Genomic DNA, 12017 nt, shown 5'->3' on the forward strand with positions numbered 1-12017 from the left:
CGCACCCCTCCCTCAGAATAGGAGTCTACAAAGTCGCCAGTGCTACAACTCTTAAAGAATGACAATAGACACTGCTTTAAAAAAAAAATCCTTTAATAAACAAAATTAGTCCATCTGAAACTCCCCTTTACAGTAAGGTCCTACTCTTGGGTGGGTTATAGCTGCGAGATTCCAGTTCCGAAGCAATCGGAGGCTCAGTGCAGACGCGGGCGAACCGGCCGGTGCTGGTGCGGAGGTGCGTGGCCCGCGGAGTGGTGGCCCGGAGGGAAGTGGGGCGAGCGGCAGAGCCCGAGGGCCCAGCTGCGGTCACCGCGGGCGCGCGCACACCTCCAGTGGTCCCCACTGCCCGCGGGGCGCAAACCAGGGCCCCCGCCCCTCCCCCGCCGAGGCCCAGGCGGCGGTCCCCGAAGCGTCCGGCCCGCGGGTGCAGACGGCGGGGGGCGCCAGGGCCAACAGTGTACGGTTCTTCCCGGCCGCGTCTGGAGAGTCCCGGCCTCGGCGCGCACCTCGGCCCTGCGTCAGAGCGGCGAGCAGCTCTTCCAGGAGGCGCCGCGGCCTCCCTGCGGCCCATCGGCGGTTCCGGAGCCCGGGCGGCTGAGTCACGGGCGCCGCGACGGGCAGCTGCGCACCCCCGGCCCTCTCCCGGCGGCGGCGCTCGGGCCTCTGCACCAGGCAAGTCCGGCCGCCCCCCGGCCTGGCGGCAGCGGGCGCGAGAACCGGCGGGCCCGCGCGGGGGAGGGGCGGGTCGGGCGGCGGCGGCGACGCGGGAGGGGGAGCCGAGCGCCGCGGCCACCCGCCCCAGGCCCGACGTGGCTCAGCTCTTTCCGTGAGGGCGGTGGTGGCCCTTAAAAGGGCCTTTGTGGTGGCATGGGGGGCCGGCTGCGGCGCGGGCGCCCCTCAGTACTCCTGAGAGGCCTGGGTGGCCTTCTTGCCCCCCGCGGGCGCCTTCGGCCCCACGGTGGCGCTGGTCTTCTTGGGCAGCAGCACGGCCTGGATGTTAGGCAGGACGCCTCCCTGGGCGATCGTCACGCCGCCCAGCAGCTTGTTGAGCTCCTCGTCGTTGCGGATGGCCAGCTGCAGGTGGCGGGGGATGATCCGCGTCTTCTTGTTGTCGCGGGCCGCGTTGCCCGCCAGCTCCAGGATCTCCGCGGTGAGGTACTCGAGCACCGCCGCCAGGTACACCGGCGCGCCGGCGCCGACCCGCTCGGCGTAGTGGCCCTTCCGCAGCAGCCGGTGCACGCGGCCCACTGGGAACTGGAGGCCGGCGCGCGACGAGCGCGACTTGGCCTTGGCGCGGGCCTTGCCGCCGGTCTTGCCGCGGCCCGACATGCTGCGCGAGGTAGAAGAGCGGTGAAAACAGACGCCTCGAACCGAACCAACGAACTGCCGCCCGCCGCAGTCCAACTGCTGCCGCGCGCGCCCAGGGGCCGCCCTTATAAGCCCCCAGGGCACACCTCCGCGCCCTCCTGATTGGCTCTTTTCTCGAATACCCGCCTCCGGTTGGCTGCAGTTAACCCTTCCGTGACGCGCCACGGCTGAGGGAGCGCGCCCGCCGATTGGCCCAATTTGAAAACCTTTTGCCCGGGGAAAAAGGCGAGGAGGAGTGGTAGCACGCAGCCAGCCAACCCCTCCCTGAGCGAGCCAATCCACTTGAAGGGCGCCAGATTTAAACGCTACAGCTGGAGCCCAGAACCGGAAGACAGAGAGGGTGGAGTCTGAGCCACCCCAAGAGCCTCTGGGAAATCTGTGAGGGCCTAGGATTTTTAAAGGAACGGGGTCTGCGCCACTGCCCTCCCTTCCAGGTCTGGTCACTCTCCTTCTTTCTCCTACCACCCTGCAAAGGGAAAGTGAAAGAGAGAGGAAATGGGATCCCTTCCCTCTGTGCCCCTCAAAAAGTTCTGTCCCACACCAGACAAAGGTAACTTTAACCTTATGGCTCTCCCCGCCACTTGAAGTGTGAGGATTTCAATATTTATTCAACATGTTCCGTCTGATCTCAGTTCTTTCTGTTCACTTCTTGTTACAAGGAGCCTGCTATGCTGAAAGGAAAAGGACTGGGCAGAGGGATGGGCATCCTCTTGGCTCCACCAACCCTCCCAACCTACCCTCAAATGCCCATATAGGAAATATACCTACAGGAACAACAACAAGAAAAAGACAACACTTTATTGTCACCACTGGGAGCACCTGGCTCCCGCCCACCCCCGCAGTCTGCCCTTACTAATCAGAATACTTAATTTATAGTCAAATATCAAGTAATTTTAAAGCCTGTGTCCCTATCCCGCAGCCAGGGTTCTTTCCCCAGGCCCAACATATTCCTTGAGAGTCCGAGGCGTGGGTAACTGCATAAAAGTGGCAGTATCCCACCTCAGGAGGCTGTAAAGACGGGACGGAAAGGGAGAGTGGCAGCTGAAGGAAGCCACAGGCAAAGTCCAACAGTCAGTAGAGGGCAAGTCATGCCCAAGATGTCAATAATCACAGCGAAACGGAATCACTAAGTATAAAATCTCGGGGAGAAGAAGAGGTGGTGGGTAGAGGCCTGGGCCAGGAGGCATTCCTGGTCAGGAAAGAGGTTGGCCTGAGTCAGGAACCCTGCAGACTGTCCAGTAAAGGGCAAGCATCAGGGGAATCAGACATCGTAGAAGAGCCGGACAAGCTGGTACCGAATGGAGAAGGTGACAGCACTGCCAAGGATCTGTGAGGAGAAACACACTAGAGTCAGAACCATGGAGAAAGGGAAACAAGGAGCTATAAAGCCCTTCCCTGACCACACCTGTAGCAGCAGCAGGAGCAAGGTCAGGTTTCTCTCATGCATGGGCCCGATGACCTTAAGGAGCAAGTTGATGAGGGTCATGTTGTTACACTCCGTGAAGCCACCATCCTCATGCTCGCTCTGGCGCACTGTCACTAGCTGGAGGCTCTCTGCTACCTGGAGGGGCCAGAGGTGGAGAGAACTTCAACTCTGCTTCAGCAATGGAGATCTGCTTCGTACTTCCAAACTCCCCTTGGATCTGATGCAGGCCTAGGATCCCCAGTCCCTGAATTCCGAATGACGGCCTAGAGCCTTACCTCCTTGTTACCCTGTTACCTTTAGAATAAAGGTGCCCAAGAAAGAGAGGTTCTTGGTCTTGAACTTGGAATAGCTCATCTCCAGTTTGCCTGTCTTGGTATTGAGTCTGCAGGGGGAAGAGAGCTTTATGTGACTGGGCCACTACTCCAAGAACTCTCCTCACTGTGGTCAATTAATAGGAAGAGCACCAAACATGGCATCAAACGATCTAAGATCTATTTCTGGCTCTGCTTACTACTGTGTGATCAAAGCTATTAAATTATGTAGGTGAATGTGCTCTGTAATTTAGAAGGGCTAAGCATGTAGAAAGAGCCCTTCTTTGGGCCCACTCCCTTTGCACAGCAGATGTATAAGGCTGGCTTTACGCATCCCAAGTGAAAAAGCTACGATGTCCCTTTCAAGCCCCAAAGTGGCTACCTGGGAATACGATGGCGAGGGCAGGGTATGATATGCAGGAGCTGAGGCAGTGAGTAGAGGAAGTTGAACACCTGGGGCATGAAGAAGAGTAGCATGGTCTTGCTGAAGTGTCCCAAGATGCCCACCACGGCAAAGGTCATGCCAGCAAAGTAACAGAAGGTATCTCCCACAAACACCCGTGATGGGTACCTGTGTGGGGGAGAGGATCTGAGCCAGTGGTGGAGGCACTATCCATCTATTCTCTCCCACCCCCTGGGCCCTGGGCTAGCCCTGACTCTAGTTCTGGCCCAGAGGAGACTCTAGCTCTTCCAGCAACTGTCCAGGACCCAAAGCCCTGCGTTCATCTCTTCCGGGGGCTCCACACCACTTCTTTCTAACTGCGACTGGGCAGGGAGCAATTGAAGAATATTTCCAACGAGAGATCCAGAAAACACTCAACATAGGTGTGCGCAGGTTTAGCCTCTCCAGGAGCTGGGTCATGACCAGGACCATACTCATTCTACCATCACATAGCTATCCCCCTAGCCACAGGCCCACTTACCAGTTATGGTAGAGCAATCCCAAGGTGGTGAAAAAAAAGGGTATCATGAAGTAGAGGGAAAAGACATGATCATCTCGACAATCACCTTTGGAAGCAGGAGAAAACGAGAGGAGAAGTTGATAGTACTTCCCTGCATATTTGGGTCCTATTTTTGTCTCTAAGTTCTGTCACAAGGGGTACTCTCCATGTCTCCCAAGTCACATTCAAGAACTCACTACGCCTTTTTTGTCACCCAGGCAATTCCTAATATTCCACTCTAGTTCATGAACCCTTCCTAAGTGAGTTACTGTCTTCAGTTTAGTTTAGATCAGTCAGACCTAGGTTTGAATACCAGTTTTACTTCCTGTGTGACCTCAATCATGACATATTTAAATTCTCTTGCCCCCAGTTTCCTCCACTATAAAATATGGTTCACAAGAACCCCTGCCACATGTTACAAAATTTAAATGAGATAATGCTTTAAAAGTGGTTGGGTTTTTTTTGTTTGTTTTTAAGATTTTATTTATTTGCCAGAGAGAAAAATAGCGCACAAGCAGACAGAATGGCAGGGAGAGGCAGAGAGAGAAGCAGGCTCCCCGCTAGCAAGGAGACCAATGTGGGACTCGATCCCAGGACCCTAGGAGCATGACCGGAGCCAAAGGCAGCAACTTAACCCACTGAGCCACCCAGGCGTCCCTAAAAGTGGTTAGTTTTAATAAGCATTGATATCCATCAGCCAAAGACCACCAGAAACACACCTGCACTCAAAGCTGGGTTTACTGACTTGTAATAAGGGAAACATTGGAGACCACACACCACAGGAAACCATGGGATGCCTCAGTAAAGTGGTATTAGGAGGATTTGTTTTAAGTGATTCTGGGGAGAAAGCAAGGGGGTGGAGTTTTGCCCTAGACTGGGTGCTGTCAATCGAAGTAATTGTATAAGTGAGCATTTCAGTTTTGTCTAAAAAACATGAAGAACTGGTATCAGAAGGAAGCAGCAATTGCTCCTGTTAGCCAGAAGAGGGAGACCTTAGTCATCTTTGAAGGATGCACAAAATGTGGTTCTGTCTATACTTGGACAAGTTTAGGAAGGGACCTGGGTTTACTCTGTATCATGGTCATAGACTGACGCTGTCTGACTTAGAAGTTCTGTGAAATGGTTTACATTCAACAAAAGACTATGGCCTACCTATTAGTGCCAATCCAACTAAAAATGACAGGGCTGCTATTTTTCTTTCTTAACATTCCCCCCGGAACTCCTGAAAGCCAGGTATCAGGCAACTTCCTTAGCACTCAGACTTCTCTCCCTACTCCCAAACCCACCTACCTTCTAGCTCCACCAAATTGAAGATGATGATGGAAGCAGCAATGACTAGTGACTGGCCAGCCTCTAGGCCATTAATTCCTGCTAGGATATTGATGGCATTGGTACAGAACACTGCCAGCAGCCCCATGTAGACATAGTACAGGATCCCTGGGGGAAGAAGACAGAAGTGTGCCACCCATAGAAATGAGGACTTAAGGATATTCTACTGAAAAAAAGTGGTGGGGACAGAGGATTGGACGAAGGACCAACAGAAAGGATCTTAGAAGACACAGGGACAAGTCAGGGACACTTGGAGGAGAATCTGGAGTACCAGGAATGATGCTCTGCTAGGTATCTCCCAGGGTGAGGGTGTCCTGAAGTAGGGGCCACAGGGTCAGTGGTGGCAGGGCTACTCACCCAAGTCCAGGTGCAGGCCAAGAATGGGCCGGAAAGGCTTGGGCACCACAATGGTCGTGTTGCCAAAGTTGGTGAAATAGACCATGAGAAGAGGTAGTGAGGCAGCTGTAGGCAGCAGCAGCTTATGACGCCAGCGCAGATTCAGTACATCATCCGCAAAGCCCAGGAAAATCATGCAGCAGATGGCAAGGAGCGCACCTATCAGGGCCACAAACTGGGGGAGGCTCGGGCAGGTCACAGCTCAAGCCTGCGCCCACTTCACCTTTCAAAACTACCTGTCTTTTTGCTCGTTCCTCAGCCCCTCCACCCAAACCCAAACAACCCCAGCTCTCTCAGGTAGCTTCCAGACCCCGGCCACAAGCAACCGCCCCCACTCACCCACTTACTTCATGGTGCGGGAAGGCTTTACACCGCTCCTCCATAAAGCAGTTCAGGAAAGGGAAAGGGATGAAGCAGAAGAGGATGATAAGGAAAACAGCACCGCTGATGACTCCCTGGGACTCTGGGCTGTGGCCCAGCAGCAAAGGGAGGGGGCGGAGGGAGAGGAAAGGGGGCGTGGTCACTCACTAGTGCGGGCACACCAGTGCGGGCCCATCTAAGGAGGAAAGGGGGTGGGGAAGGCCACCAGTGCTGGAATCCCTGATACACCCGAGGGTCCCCTCAACCACAACATCCCTTCCCAGTGTTAGCCAGTGCTGCCCTTCATCTCCCAGAATCCCGAGCTGTCGGCAGAGTTAGGGCTCCGTCTCCGCGGGGTCAGGCACCCCAGTTCCCGCCCGTGCCCTGCGGGCCCCTTCCTCTGCCCTTGCCTCCCGCCCGGTACCCGGGTGCCACCGCTCACATTTGCTGCCGGCCGATTTTGTTGAGGTCCTGGCCACAGAGGTGCGCGGCGATGAAGTGGCCACGGAAGGCGGGGATGAGGGTGACTGTGGCCACAAATCCCAGCAGCGAGCCGATCAAATTCACCAGTAGCGGCATTGGCAACTCCGGGAAGGCCCACATGACGACCTGGCAGGGGCCCCGCTCCGCCACCTCCTCAGCTAACGGACAAGCCGGGCGGAAGCCTTGAGCCTCCGGCAGAGAGGAGTGGCCGCTCCCCACAGGCTGGGACTTCCCACAGCAGCCTGAACGAAACCTAACAACTCTGACTTCAGGCGCGCTCAGGACTCCCGCGAGCCTCTACAGCGCAACCTCGGCTGTGCCCCCACGGCACTTGCATACCCAGTGTTTCCTCCCGGATCTTGTTCGCAGAGCAACCAGCGTCCTGGAAGGCGGCGGCGGCCATTTTTAATATGGGCACGTAAAGAAGGGGAACCCAAATTGTCCTTTAAACTCTATCTTTATTTGAGAGTGTTCACCACGAGGGTACTGGGAAAACAACTAAATACAGACAAACAAAAGCGGATACTCTCCTAACGCCATATTTAAAATGTATAGCCCGAACCGGACAAACTCTGCCCGGTTCCAAGATGAACACCTCCTGTCCCACGTGTCTGACACCGCTTACTCCCGGTTCCACGTCAGTTTTAGGTCCGCCGGCCGCAGCCGGTCACGTTTAAAGGGCCAGTACCCCGCGTTTCCTCTGGGCTACCCCTGGAGCGGGGAAGATGGCTCTTGGAAGCAACGGGCTAGGCAGGAGGGACGAGGGTGAGGAGCCTCTCCTGCTCGCGGTAGAAAACCTGTTGCCAACGTAGTCGGAAGTCAAGGTAAACGCAGCTTAGTTCCCGGGAACGCAGCTACACTTCAGAAGCTGCTGCAAATTCTAAAGCCGAGACACTTGATAAGTCCCTCCCACTCCTCCCACTGCTCCCACTCCTCCCACTCCTCCCACTCCTCCTCCTCCTACTCCATGTTTTCCTTGTCCTCGAGTCAGGTACTTTGCCTTCATCATCCCACCTACTTCTGCCCCCGCAGCAGCAGTAGTTGCCCAGCAACCCAGCGGGGCACTTCACCACTGAAGGGACTGGCAGTGCCCTCCGGTCTTGAATTTAACTCGGGACTTGGCTTTTCCTTGGTCCTCCATTGTGCCAAGCTCCCAAATCGAGGAGGGGAGGCTGTGTCTAAGGAAGCAAGAAACTCAGCCCCACACGTGCCTTCCTGCGGGCCCTCTTCCTCCAGGTTACCGTGCCTTCTGCTTGGCACCTGTGTCCTTGCAAATAACAGTTCACCAGCTTCATTCCCTTTCATTCACCAGCGGGGGCTCAGTGGAAAATGACCTATGTTCCATAGAGAGATAACCACCATCTGGGACTACAGAGACAACTTAAGTATCCCCTCACTGTGTCTGCTCTCGGAAATCCAGAAGTCAGGTTGACTCTTTTTAGGCTGAAGATGGTCTCTCCTGCCTCTCAAAACTACGTGTTAAATGTCCCTCCTACTTGAAGGCAGCTCTAATTAGCAACAAAAACTGCATATGTATGAAATATACTTAATATACATATAGTAATCCCAGTAACATACTTGATAGTATTCCACCAGATTTTCAGTACCTCTTATCCCACAAGTAGTGTGTGTGTGTGTGTGTGCATACGCACACGCACGTGCGCATGCATACATGCATTTGTGTCTTTTAGACTGGAAACTCCCTAGAGGCAAGTGTTTTCTATTCCACAGAGTATACCCCATGGGGCTAAGGACACAGAGATATATGTATACAAGGCACCCACACAATGAGTCTGTGCCTTAAAGAAGGACAAATGGCAATTGGAGCATATGGAAAGAGCAATTAGTTGTGACCAGGGAAGGTAAGTAGGCTCTCCAAAGATTTCAGTAGGTGGTAAGAGTGGAAGGGCCTCCCGAGTAGGGGAAGTGAGACTCCAGGAGCAGGTGGAAAGGAGGAGCTTGTGGGAGCCTCAGAGGAGGCAGCATTCAGTTATCTTGTTGATCAGGAGCAGGCTGAGACTCCCTGGAGGTTGGAGGGACAGCGTATCTATTTCCTTCCTTATTAGGAGTTCAGTCATAATAAATCTTCCTTCCAACCTGGCATCAGGAACCTCTGACTTTTCTCCAGAGATCATTAGCCACCCCCAACCCACGTACAACCCCCACTGGAACAGGGTTGGGAGGGGACTTGTTCAAAGACAAATCACTAGAAATTCCTCATCCAATATACATGTTACCATCAGAACATGGTTACTGGGGTACTGTCATTACAGTATTTTTGTTCCCATGATGGAATATGCCCAGTTGATTATCAGCCTAATTAGGAGAGACAAATATAGGACTTGGCCACACTTGAAATTTTGTGCCTTTCCTGGTAAAAATTCAAACATTTGCCTGAATGTTAAAGCTGGTCCTAGAATTCACAGATCAGGTGAGTTGTCGGTGGCTTCTGCTGGTTTCTTGGGCTGAGTAACCAACATCTGAGATGCCTGTCTCCTACTAGGAGGCCTGAGTGCCTCCCACTGAGCAAGGCCAATCTGTTGTTAAGTTGGATTGCCTGTCAAAGTATGTCCCAAATATGTCTTACAGTGCCTAAAAAGTCCATGAGACAGCTTTGGATAGTCTGGGGCAATGACACTTGCAGGACCCTATCTGTGGCTCTTTCCATACTTTTTTCTTTTCTTCCTGCTTCTCCCCTGACAGGGTATCAGAAATTGTTAGCTGAGGAGTGCCTGAGTGGCTCAGTCGTTAAGTCTCTGCCTTTGGCTCTGGTCATGGTCCTGGGGTCCTGGGATTTGGCTCCCTGCTCAGTGAGGGGCCTGCTTCTCTCTCTCCCACTCCCCCTGCTTGTGTTTCCTCTCTCTGTTTCTCTCAGTCTGTCAAATAAATAAATAAAATCTTTAAAAAAAAAATGTTGTTAGCTGAAAAGCAAGCCCCAAGATCTCCCATTCCATTGAGATAACATGAGCTTTCAAAAGATGCAAACAATATAGAAATTCTTAGTGTTGGCATGTATAAGGGAATGTCTTGTTAGACTTCAAATTACAAAGGATTTACTAATCCCTACTATATTTGTGGGAAACTTTTACGTACTGCAGGGACACAAAGTGATATAAATACACTCCCCTTCCCCCCAGCAGAGTCTGCTTTAGCATATTAAAGCATCTTGGTTGAATATGAGAAAAGACAGATGACTGTGACAGGGGCCCCACTCTTTTTTTTTTTTTAAGATTTTATTTATTTGTTTTATTTTATTGGGTTGGGACAGAGGGAAAGGGAGAGAATCCCAAGCAGACTCCACGCTGAGCATAGAACCTGATATGGGGTTCAGTTCCACAACCCCGTGATCACGATCTGAGCCAAAACCAAGACTTGAACTGAGCCACCAAGGTGCCCTTATAGGGTCCCCGCTCTTTTTTTTTTCCTTAAGATTTTACATATATATTTAAAGATTTTATTTATTTATTTATTTTGACAGAGAGAGTGAGTCAGTACAAGCAGGGGGAACAGGAGAGGGAGAAGTGCAAGGCTCGATCCCAGGACCCTGAGATCATGACCTGAGCGGAAGGCAGACGCTTAACCAACTGAGCTACCCAGGCTCCCCAAGATCTTATATATATTTTTAAAATATTTTATTTATTTCCTTATTTAAGAGAGAGAGAGAGCATGCCAGCACAAGCAAGTGGAGCAGCAGGCAGAAGGAGAGAAAGAAGCAGGCTCCCCACTGAGCAGGTTCCGTCCCAGAAGATCCCCGGGACCACAACCTGAGCCAAAGACAGACACCCACTGATGAGCTACCCAGAGACCCAAAGATTTTTTTATATTTGAGAGAGAGAATGAGAGAGAGAGAGCATGAGCAAGGGGAGGGGAAGGAGGAGGGGGGCCAGGGAGAGAGACAAGGGGAACAGGGAGGGAGCCCGCTGAGTAGGGTGTCCAACATGGGCCTCAATCCTAGGACACCAAGGTCATGACCTGAGTAGAAGTCAGACGTTTAACTGACCGAGCCACCCAAGTGGCCTAACAGGGTTACCACTTTATTTTTTATATTTTATTATTTTTTTAAGATTTTATTTATTTATTTGACAGAGAGAGATCACAGATAGGTAGAGAGGCTGGCAGAGAGAGAGAGAGAGAGAGAGAGAGAAGCAGGCTCCCCGCCGAGCAGAGAGCCCGATGTGAGACTCGATCCCAGGACCCTGAGATCATGATCTGAGCCGAAGGCAGCGGCTTAACCCACTGAGCCACCCAGGTGCCCCCAGGGTTACCACTTTAAAGCAGCTTCCTCTTCCTCGTGAGTGGGAAAAGCAGACATAAATAATCAGCTAGACTTTAAGACAGAATAAGTGCTAGAGATCTAAGTAACAAGTGGAAGGAAGAGTAGTGGGGCTAACATGGGAGACTCACGTGAGACTGAACCATGAAGCAGTATCTGGCCACCTAGAGCCCAGCGCTTAGTGGAGGAGTTCAGGAAATAAATCCAAGAACTCAGAGAACTGAGATCCCTAGGAGGTTGGAGGGTTCCTGAAGAAGGATTCCTGGGGAGGAGTGTCTGCATGTGCACCTAGGCAACTTCTTATATAACCTGCTTCCCTAGCTCTAGCCATTTTGCCCAATAACAGCTTACTCTTGGGGTCTGGCCCTGAGTTCTCTCTCCCTTCATTGCATGTCTTTTTCTCCCTTTATGACTAGAAACTTCATTCTCGGGGCACCTGGCTGGCTCAGTTGGAGAAGCATGAGATTCTTGATCTCAGGATCCTGGGTTTGAGCCCCATGTTGGGTGTAGAGATTAATTTTTAAAAAATTAATAAACTTTTTAAAAATGCTAGGAATCTTCCATGATTTTTGGTGTCCAGTGATGATGCACGGGCAGGGCTATAGCAAGGCTTGTCCATCACCAGCCATCTCCCCATCGTTCCTTACAGTGAATTCCTAGCATCCCAGGCTACCCCACAGCTTCCTCTGGTTCAGGAACCCTGTTGCTGACCTGCCAGATCCTGCCTAGCTCTGCAGCCCCACACTTCAGAAGGCATTGTATTCCCAGATACTCATTCCTTGGACTTACTGACTGTATTGGGGAAAGAGATTAATACCTTCCCTGTTACCTATCTGGGAGCTGAACCCTTGGCCATATGTAGCTGGAGAAGAAGGGTCTTTTGGGGAATGGGGGTTCCTTTGAATCCTGTTGCAAGAGTTCCCTCCCCCTCCCTTCAGAGGGAAATGACAAGCCCCTGTCCTATACAGATGGAATCGACTCCCTCAAATCTAGGAAAAAGGATGGATCCTGAGGCCAGAGTGTACCTGTAGCATCATTTTGTGTGTGTTTGTTGGGATATCACATATTTGGATGGCATCACATTTTCTGGCTGAGTCTATTGATAGTCCACTGCTACACTGCCAGCTCCC

The 12017-nt window shown here is 52.3% G+C and overlaps 2 protein-coding genes across 6 annotated transcripts; both read right to left on the reverse strand.

The window, feature by feature from the left end:
• Positions 1-75: 75 nt before the first annotated feature.
• LOC131836956 (histone H2AX) lies at positions 76-1420 on the reverse strand. Its single transcript, XM_059183036.1, has one exon. The coding sequence runs from the start codon at positions 1327-1329 to the stop codon at positions 898-900; it is 432 nt and encodes a 143-aa protein (XP_059039019.1). The 5' UTR covers positions 1330-1420; the 3' UTR covers positions 76-897.
• Positions 1421-2151: 731 nt separating this feature from the next.
• DPAGT1 (dolichyl-phosphate N-acetylglucosaminephosphotransferase 1) lies at positions 2152-6992 on the reverse strand. 5 transcript variants are annotated; one of them, XM_059182955.1, is made up of 9 exons: positions 6574-6984; positions 6119-6239; positions 5733-5946; positions 5337-5483; positions 4029-4113; positions 3488-3676; positions 3089-3176; positions 2774-2929; positions 2152-2695 (listed from the first exon to the last, which is right to left on the reverse strand). In XM_059182955.1, the coding sequence occupies exons 1-9, from the start codon at positions 6732-6734 to the stop codon at positions 2630-2632; spliced, it is 1227 nt and encodes a 408-aa protein (XP_059038938.1). In that variant the 5' UTR covers positions 6735-6984; the 3' UTR covers positions 2152-2629. The 5 variants fall into 5 exon arrangements, with proteins under 5 accessions (XP_059038938.1, XP_059038929.1, XP_059038957.1 ...); XM_059182946.1 differs by having other exon boundaries at positions 2152-2929; positions 6574-6992; XM_059182974.1 differs by having other exon boundaries at positions 2152-2929; positions 5733-5930; positions 6119-6327; positions 6574-6692.
• Between the last annotated feature and the right edge of the window lie 5025 nt (positions 6993-12017).

This window comes from Mustela lutreola, chromosome 1, assembly GCF_030435805.1.
Source record: "Mustela lutreola isolate mMusLut2 chromosome 1, mMusLut2.pri, whole genome shotgun sequence".
Taxonomy (NCBI): domain Eukaryota; kingdom Metazoa; phylum Chordata; class Mammalia; order Carnivora; family Mustelidae; genus Mustela; species Mustela lutreola.